This window comes from Trichechus manatus, unplaced genomic scaffold (genome assembly GCF_000243295.1).
Source record: "Trichechus manatus latirostris isolate Lorelei unplaced genomic scaffold, TriManLat1.0 scaffold00081, whole genome shotgun sequence".
In the NCBI taxonomy this organism is placed as follows: Eukaryota; Metazoa; Chordata; class Mammalia; order Sirenia; family Trichechidae; genus Trichechus; species Trichechus manatus.
This window is the reverse complement of record NW_004444017.1, coordinates 8,796,929-8,806,964: the sequence shown is the minus strand read 5'-3', so window position 1 is coordinate 8,806,964 and position 10,036 is coordinate 8,796,929. Positions and strand designations below refer to the sequence as shown.

The following is a 10,036-nucleotide window of genomic DNA, read 5'->3' as shown; positions in this document are numbered from 1 at the left end:
CTTTATTTTCATTTATGCAGGGCTGGGGAGTGGGGTGGATTAAAGATTTAGGGAGAGATAATTGTTAGTTTTTAATCCTAAAGTTCTAGTCTTTTCTGTAATTAGATGAGAATTTTTTCAGTGGAGGTATATGTTTAACACTGAGCACATTGCTACTACTCTGTAAGAAATCAGTAGTACTTAGGAATAGTCATTAATCTTATTGGAACATCTGATAATAGACATTGTCATTATGCCCATTCTAGCTTTGATTGAGAGTTGTTAATAAAAGTGGGTTTCTGGCAGAGTGTAATGAAGCACAACCAAAACACAAGATTGCTTTTGTGTGTGTGTGTGTGTGTGTGTGTGTGAATATAAATACCCTAAGATATAAAGATTTTCCTTTATCATGGTCGCTCTGACTTTACTATTCCCATGACAGCAGCAAGCATATTGTCAGTCAGTAACATAGCAGATTTTCCATGCCTCAGGTGATTGATTTTATTCATGACATTTCTTTTTTAATGATTATTACCCCAGTATTTTATTTTAAAATAGACTGAGGTACGCTGGGAAATTAGGATGCTATTTGGGAGCTGAACTACCCAAAGCTTTCATTAATTTCCCATTCTCATTTACTGGACAATACTGATTCATCAGGATTTATGTAGCAGTCAGTGACAAAGCTAATTGAAAATCAAGAATCCTTAAGACTTCCACTTAGAATTTACTGAATATTTTTTAATGAAACACTACCTCTCAGAGAGAGATTGGAAGTCAGAGAGATGAATTATACGTGTTTTTAAGATGATATTTGCATTTCATTGTTTATTTCAGGTTTCATAGTTTGAGCTAGGCAGTTATTGTTATATTAATGTATTCTTTGTTTCTCTCTAAAAATATGAAGACAGTTTGAGGGCCTGGTACCTTCATCCCGTCATAAGGAGACAGAGATAGAGAACAGCATGTATAAGAACCGAGTAATGTATTTTGATTAGATTTCCCAATCCCAGTCAGTCCTAGAACAAACACACTTGCAGCGTGTTTTAAAGTAGAGTAGGGGAAAGACAGATTCTAAAGGTGGATTATTTTCTTTGGTTTTCTTGTTAAAACATTGAGACAAAAAGGAAAAAATTAAATAGGGCTGTAAGCTTGTACATGTAGTATAAATGTTTCATATTGAATCAGTATATACACTTTTGAAAAAGTTTGTTTATAGTTTGATTATATTTGTTTTAATAATGTTAGACCTTCACCTGAGAATTTTCGTCTATACATTTTAGGTGTTTCAATATTCAGTTTGAAAGAAATTCAGTTGCAAAAGGACCCGGGTTTTCGAAATTCTTCTTATCCAGAGACAGGTGTGTTTGTCATAAACCATTTCACGTGTCGATCATGAATTTTTGCATGGAACCAGGCTTTTGGTTTGTAAATTGATCAGTAAAATTATTGATGTAAAAACCAATGTACAGTGCATTCCACAGCTGTGTATGTTTAGCATTGCACGTACTCACTTTCCTGTATGATGTGGGCAGCTCAGTAAATCTTCAGAGAGAAATCTGACTCGGTCAAGTCAGGGATCCTGAAAGCTGCAGATGGCACAAAGACCTTTTACAAGTGACCTGGCTTGATCATTGAACACGCCATTCCTGGTACCTGAGGCAGAAGACACATCTTGTGCTTCCCTAGTCATCAGGTTCATCACTTTGAAGCATAGAAGCTGTAGACTGACCCATCAACAAAAGGGTCATTTAAGGCAGTGCTTACCGTGGAATATTAGCTTTTGCTGGTGGGAACATTAGCTTCCTAGAGTCACCAATTACTATATGTGGGATAAAGCTGAACCTTGAACTGCCTCATGAAATGACTTTATATTTTAGGACATGGGAAGAACAGAAGACAGAGCATGCTCTTTTAAGTCTGATAACATGATTTCAAGCCCAGCCCCCCAGCCTTTCTTATCAATCAAGGACTCAGATCTGAAGGCAGTTATTTCTTTTGGTGGACTTGGAATCTCCATTTGTCGACACTGTCCTCTTCACAGTGGAGTCTTTTTATTTCAGACCTACAGATTGTTTTTATATTTGTTGTCACAGTGTGACAATTTTTTTGTACAGTTGGTTTTAAAGTCTCCTCTGCCGTTAGAGCCAGTAGGTTACAGCTATTGATGTAACTGTAGCTGCAGTTTTTGTGCAGGACTGAGAAACACAGTGCATTATTTATTGCAGAATCATTGCTGCTAAATAACTACTGTCTGTTTATTTAACACACCAGTTGAATGCCTGAAGAAGTTGCAGTGGCTTTATTATATGTGAATGCATCTGTTTCTCCTCACAAATTGTTTGACTGCTGCATTTTTTGTTCGTTTGTTTGTTTTTAAAATTAAACTGCAGTGTTTCCTGGAATGTAAATTTAGCTTTGCTTAACAGTAAAATAAGTGAGCCATCTTGAACACTCTGAGTTCATGCTATATAATTTCTTATTGAAAATTGGCAGATAGAGTAGTTAAGAGATTGATAAGCACATTATGTTTAGGAAAGCATGTGATGCAGAAGGTAATTCAAGCAAGTGAATACCAGACATTTTGGGGATTTCTCGTTAGACACCAGTAATCACAGCACCAGAATTATTTATTTTTATCTATTCCTCATTTTAGAAATATCTACTGCATATTACTGGATATTTGTATACTAATACACTTAACTAATTTTACATTGTGCTTTAATTCAGTTGAAACTAAACTATACAAGTCCAGTCAAACATGAAAGGTCTTGCTCTTGTTTTTTTAAATACATTACTTTTTTTTTTTTTTTTTTTGTAGACAGGATGATACTTCATTGGGGAACAATTTATTTCATTTAGGGGCTGTGTGTGTGTGTGGTGTGTGTGTGTGTTTTAATAACATTCACTTGGAATCAGCTGAAAGCTGTAATATGTCTTTGAAATGAGCCATGATAAACTACAATGAGAGAAATGAGAACCTAGAAGATTGTTTAAAGGATTATAGGTATTATCTGTTTACCAGAGATAGTAAATATTACAGTTTTGATTATGCATCTCTTTGAACATCATAAACACACTTTGGTGTTACTAACAGTGTTTTAAGCATTTGTGTTCACTTACTAAGGACTATTTGTTTAGTGCATCTTAATAAACTATAAATCTTAATTGGTATATTTTGAAATGGTCATGTAAATTTTTGACTTATATATCATGAAAAATAGTCATAACTTAATTTTTTTTTCCCTTATATTCACTGTAAAGCATTCAGGGGTCCTGCCATTTCTGTTCAGGAGATCTTGTAGTTTATTGTTGTTATTTAACAGTATTAAGTGAATCTTTGTATATTTCCTTTTAACTTTATTTGTGAATAGTGATTGTGGCATGTTTGGGTGTTATTTTAAAATTTCATGATACTGAAATTTTAATTTTTTAAAAAAGAATTTTCTGGAAGAAACAGATTTCATGTGTAATGGTGAATATTGGACCACTACTGCTTTTCACATATGTAAATTGGTTTTATGTTAAACCTGTAGCCTAACTGCTGTTATTTCTAACTGACAGACGTGTATTAATATTGTACTTTGCAGGTTATAAATATTATGTTGAAATTCCTCCATTTTGTTTTGAAATTTATAATAACAATATCTCCATGTTGTTAAAAATGTGGTTTTGTTGAGTCACAGTTCTTTCTTGGGGAAGAAGGCTGTGCAGAGTGGGATCATTTATTTTTATGGGTCTTATTCTTAAGATAATGAAGTCTCATTGTGCCAATAGTGATATCTAATTATTTGTGATAGCCATTTGTTTTGTTCCTCTGCTCCGGTTGTTTAGGATAGCACTCTCAATTAAAAAGTGTTAGATTTATCATTTCATAGGAGGTGTGTGTGTGTGTGTGTGTGTGTGTGTGTGTACTTGATTTGTTGCAAATTTGACATACAGTTATCCATAAGTTTGATTCTTACATATATCCAGTAGTTATATAAAATTCTGCTTCCTAGGAAGTCCTAGGGATGCTTCTTCATTTTATTAAAGAGTTCGGTAAGCAAACAAGTGTTTTTTGACACTAGAGCACCATTTAGATCCTGAAAAGCTTATAGTGATGAGAATTAAAACTCAGAAACTTTGAACCTTGAACAGTTCGATTCATCTTAAACTGACAAGTTTCCTAAAAGTAAGAGAGGATGCCTTTTTTGGTTTTCTTTCCAAATGGTGGTATTTACACACATTGAATATGTCATTCTGGGCGTTTAGAAGTGGCTGCATTCTATTTGGTTCTTTAGCAGCTTAGGTTTGAAAGACTATATGTTAATATGTGTGACACGATGGATTGCTTTTATATAGCCTTTTTAGTCATGGTCTTTTATCTCCCACCAAATGATTCGGTGGGACTATGCAGATAAGGTGCTTATGGCCCACCAGGGGGATTGGACAGCTTGCCAATAATGCAAATAATATTCATGACACCCTTCTGGGGGCAGGACCATGCAAATAAAGTATATGGAACCCTAATGAGGGGATTGGTCAGTTTTGCCATCCTGCTAGGCTTAAAATGAGCCTTTCCAGAGGTGGAAAAGGGGGCACCTCACTACCACTAAGAAGAAAAGCCAGGAGTGGTGCACGTACTTTGGACCCAGGATTCCTGGGCTGAGAACCTCCTAGACCTAGAAGCTACAGAGAGAGCTGTAATCCAGGAGATGGCACAAGATGGTGAGAAACGACAGCAGAGAAAGAGTGGCAGTGAAATGGCAGCAGCAGAACTGGGACACCTGCAGGAGTCAGCACAGTGGGTTTCCTGACCCACGAAGTAAGGTGGCTACAGTGGGTGTGCCAACTCATGGAGTGAGAAAGCTGATGGCCTTCAAGCAGGAGGCTTGCTGGCGAAGTAGAGTGCCCCCAGGCACTTATTGTTGGATGAGCTAAGGAGGTTTGTAACACTTGCCCTAGCAGGGCAGAGGTCAGGCTGAGAGGCCGAGGGAGAGAGAAGCCTGCCTGCAGACATGGCTGACAAGATGTCCTGCTCAAAGAACTGTATCCTGAGTTGTTCCTGATCTGAATTGTAACCTGTTACTTCCCTAATAAACCCCATAATCGTGAGTATTGTCTGTGAGTTCTGTGTGGCCACTGCAACAAATTATAGAACCCAGCAGAGAAGTAAAGAGTGCAGTGGGTGGGATGGCTGGTGTCAAAATTAGTAAAAAGGTTGGAAAAAGGAGATAAGTCTGACCTCCACCTCATAGGAATCAGCTTTGGGCTGTTGATGCTGGTAATGATTCTCTCTCCTTCCCCTTGTGAGGTTAGACGAGGTCAAATGCCCTACACCGCAATTTTTACAGCATGTTATATATCTTATGGACTCAAGGCAATTCATGTGGTTTTAAAAGATTTACCCCCAAATATAATCCATCCGAATTTATTATTTTTAATGTCAGTGATTTTTTTTTTTTTTTAATATTCTAATCTAGCTTCTTACAATGATTCTTTCTGACTGACAAGTTAATCTATATCAATGTTAAATGGGACCACAAGCTTATGAGCAGGAGCAGCCTACTGAACTGAAGAATTTGCACACTTCCATATGCTCCAAACTTGAAATCTCCAAAGATTTCAACACATTAGTTGAGACCCAAGGAAAGGCATAATGTTTTCCCCTCTCGTTCAGTCCAAAACTAGAACTTATTTTATAATATTAAGTTTAGATTCTGGCTTTGGATAGGCAGGAATTTCCCTCAACTACCATCAGTCCTAGCTGAAGTTAGCAATCACTGTCTACCACTGACCCAGAAAAGACCACTGAAGTCACCAATTTTAGAAAAGAACATAAAATTTTGATCTATGATGATGGGAAACACTTCTCATTGATGGCTTCTCCTCATGAGAAGTGGGAAAATTGAGCTTACTGGGAAAAATCAACACTTCCTGGAAGTTACCACTTCAGATCAGAGCCTGTAAACTAAAGTCTGTTGAGCAGAGTGGTGTGAGGGCTAGGAGTGCATGTGTGAGAAGGGGACACAGAGCAAGACATAAACAGACTGGTAGTAGGAATCATGATGGCTGCTTCCGTCACTTTCTTCGGCCTGAGCCCGTAATGCTGTGGTGATGCAGAGTACCTGAGATAGGTCGTGAAGATGAGCATGAAGAAGTAGCTGATGACCACCTGGATGATACAGAGCAGTTTTCAGGTAAGGAAGGCTCAGCACCTACCAACAGTCTTGTGTGCTTAAAAGAGGATGGTTCCAGTGGGCTCTGGATCAGGCATGGAATTGTAGTGAGTACAGACTTGAGACTTGGGCAATAGACTTTCTCAGGACTCTATTAATAGAGTTCTTCTTGAACAGTTTTAGTGAAAACACTGCAGCAAAAGCTTCAACCATTTCTCCAGCTGTATTGACAATGGCTCCACATGCTTACAGCCAGAATAGGTCATAGGCATCATCTTTTTCTTCATCTTCCTAACCTTTGGATGTGTGAGGCTGAGGTGGTCAAGTGATGAAAGAGTGATGTGGTACTGTTGTGGTCTGTGCTAACTCATTTTTGGATGGTGTGCATGTACTGTTTTTTCTAGAAACAATGAAAATCAGCAAAAGATTACTTTTGGAGCCCAATTCTGCCACTGTGTTCTTCACAAAGTCTTAGTCTGTCTACCCCTTCATGACTTCTCGGTGATCTAGAAGTCCCCTTCCCTTTTTGAATTTAGAATTAGGCTCTCTTGCTACTAGTTTCTGTGGAGCCCTGGTGATTCAAACAGTTAAGCACTTGGCTGCTAACAAAGGTTGGCAGTTTGAACCCACCAGCCACTCTGTGGAAGAAATGTGAGGCAGTCAGCTTCCTTAAAGATTTACAGCTTTGGAAACTCTATGGGGGCAGTTCTCCTCTCCGGTAGGGTCGTTATGAGTAGGAATCGAGAGCGACAGGTACAGGGCTACTAATTTCTACATTACTATCTCATATGGTGAACTATAGATTTTGTGCTCAGTGTGAGTAAATGCAACCATACTGATCTTTGAGTTCCTCATGTGCTTTCTATCATACCTGAACTGAAGCATCCTCATTCTTCTGCTTGGAGCACTCTTTTCTTCAATCTCTCTTTTCTTTGCTACTCTTCCTCATTCTTCAGGTCTCAATTATTTCTTCCAGAAAGCCTTCTTTGACCCACTTTCCACACCCCAACTCTACCACTAGACTGGGTTAGTTGCCCTGTCCTTTAACTGCCTTTGCGTTTGTTGACTGAATTAAAAGACACATGCACAAAGCAATCCTGAATGATAAGTAATTTTTATTAGTTATATAATAGTAAATTTGACTCGTCTCTTCTCTCTGAATGAACCAAAGACAAATACAGCGGTCAAAAATTGGTGATAAAAAGGAAACTTTTCTTCCTAGTAGGCTAAAATATGTGACTCTTTAGAAACTTATGAACCAACCTATAATCAAACAGTTCTACACACACACACACACACACACACACACACACACACACACACACACACACACACACACACACACACACCCATGGAGGGAGTAGGACTGAGAATAGCCAATACTGGAGAGTCTAAGTAGGGCCAGCTCTACAATGATTGAGAATCTGCTCCCCAGAAAACAATAGTAGCAAACATGTTTAATATGTACTATGCGAAGATGTACACGGCTAGTTTAAATTCTTTTGAGGTGTTATAGGTTAAGATCATGGCCACTAGAATCAAAGGTGCTGGGTTTGAAATCTGGCTAGCTCTATAATCTCGTGAAGTTACTTGACCACTCTGAGCCTCAATTTCCTCATCTGTAAAATGAGATATAATATTATGTCTTCATAGGGTTGTTTGGTTGTGGTTAGGTGCTGTGGAGTTGGCTCCGACTCATAGTGACCCTTTGTACAACAGAATGAAAACTGCCCAGTCCTGCACCATCCTCATATAATCATTGTTATGCTTGAGCCCATTGTTGCAGCCACTGCGTCAGTCCATCTCGTTGAGGGTCTTCCTCTTTTTCGCTGACCATCTCCTTTACCAAGCATGATGTCCTTCGCCAGGGACTGGTCCCTCCTGATAACATGTCCAAAGTACATGAGATGAAGTCTCGCCATCCTTGCTTGTAAGGAGCATTCTGGCTGTGTACTTCTTCCAAGACAGATTTATTCGTTCTTCTGGCAGTCCATGGTATATTCAGTATTCTTTGCTAACATCATAATTCAAAGACATCAATTCTTCCATCTTCCTTATTCATTGTCCAGCTTTCACATGCATATGAGGCAATTGAAAACACCATGGCTTGGGTCAGGCACGCCTTAGTCCTTAAAGTGACATTTTTGCTTTTTAACACTTTAAAGAGGTCTTTTGCAGCAGATTTGCCCACTGCAATGCGTCATTTGATTTTTTGACTGCTGCTTCCTTGGACGTTGATTGTGGATCCAAGTAAAATGAAATGCTTGACAATTTCAGTCTTTTCTCCGTTCATCATGATGTTGCTTATTGGTCCAGTTGTGAGGATTTTTGTTTTCTTTATGTTGAGGTGTAATCCATATTGAAGGCTGTGGTCTTTGATCTTCGTCAGTAAGTGCTTCAAGTCCTCTTCATTTTCAGCAAGCAAGGTTGTGTCATCTGCATAACACAGGTTGTTAATAAATCTTCCTCTAATCCTGTTGTTGCATTCTTCATATAATCCAGTTTCTTGAATTATTTGCTCAGCATACAGATTGAACAGGTATGGTGAAAGGATACAACCCTGACGCACACCTTTCCTGGCTTTAAACCATGCAGTATCCCTTTGTTCTGTTCCAACAACTGCCTCTTCGTCTTTGTACAGGTTCGTCATGAGCACAATTAAGTATTCTGAATTTCCCATTCTTCGCAATGTTACCATAAATTGTTATGATTCATGCTGTGAGTGCCTTTGCAAAGTCAGTAAAACACAGGTAAACATCTTTCTGATATTCTCTGCTTTCAGCTAAGATCCATCTGACATCAGCAATGATATCCCTAGTTCCATGTCCTCTTCTGAATCCAGCTTGAATTTCTGGTAGTTCCCCGTCGATGTATTGCTGCGGTCATTCTTAAAGGATCTTCAGCAAAATTTTACTTGTGTGTGATATTAATGATATTGTTTGATAATTTCCACATTCTTTTGAATCATTTTTCTTTGGAATTGGCACAATACAGATTTCTTCAAGCTGGTTGGCCAGGTAGCTGTCTTCCAAATTTCTTGGCATAGACAAGTGAGTACTTCCAGCACTGCATCCATTTGTTGAAACATCTCAATTGGTATTCCATCAATTCCTGGAGCCTTGTTTTTTGCCAGTGCTTTCAGTGCAACTTGGACCTCTTCCTTCAGTACCGTCTTGATCATATGCTACCTCCTGAAGTGGTTGAACGTTGACCAATTCTTTTTGGTACTCCGTTCCTGTGACGTTTAATATCTTCCCTGTAGAATCCTTAGATACTGCAACTTGAGGCTTGAATTTTTTCTTCAGTTCTTTCAGCTTGAGAAATGCCGAGTGTGTTCTTCCCTTTTGGTTTTCTAACTCTACGTCTTTGCACATTTCATTATAATACTTTGTCTTCTCAAGCTGCCCTTTGAAATCTTCCATTAAGCTCTTTTACTTCATTGTTTTTTTCTTTTCAGTTTAGCAATTCTATATTCAAGAGCAAGTTTCAGAGTCTCTTCTGGCATCCATTTTGGTCTTTTCTTTCTTTCCTGTCTTTTTAATGACCTCTTGTTTTCTTCATGTATGATGTCCTTGAATGCCATTCTACAACTCATCTAGTGTTTGATTATTAGTGTTCAATGTGTCACATCTATCCTTGAGATGGTCTCTAAATTCAGGTGGGATATACCCAAGGTTGTACTTTGGCTCTCGTGGACTTGTTCTAATTGTCTTCAGCTTCAACTTTAGCTTGCATATGAGCAGTTTATGGTCTGTTCCACAGTCAGCCCCTGGCCTTGTTCTGACTGATGATATTGAGCTTTTCCATTGTCTCTTTCCACGGATATAGTTGAATTGATTCCTCTGTATTCCATTCAGCAAGGTCCACATGTATAGTCACTGTTTATGTTGTTGAAG

The 10,036-nt window shown here is 38.4% G+C and overlaps 1 protein-coding gene across 1 annotated transcript in view; it reads left to right on the top strand.

The window, feature by feature from the left end:
• The window catches only part of CDK17 (cyclin dependent kinase 17), a 131,252-nt gene extending 128,456 nt beyond the window's left edge, over window positions 1–2,796 (top strand). Inside the window, exons 16-17 of the mRNA XM_004381244.2 lie at window positions 1,260–1,340; window positions 1,860–2,796. Coding sequence (XP_004381301.1) covers window positions 1,260–1,340; window positions 1,860–1,897 — 119 coding nt within the window. The 3' untranslated portion in view covers window positions 1,898–2,796. The remainder of the gene's footprint in view (window positions 1–1,259; window positions 1,341–1,859) is intronic.
• The last annotated feature ends 7,240 nt before the right edge of the window (window positions 2,797–10,036 follow it).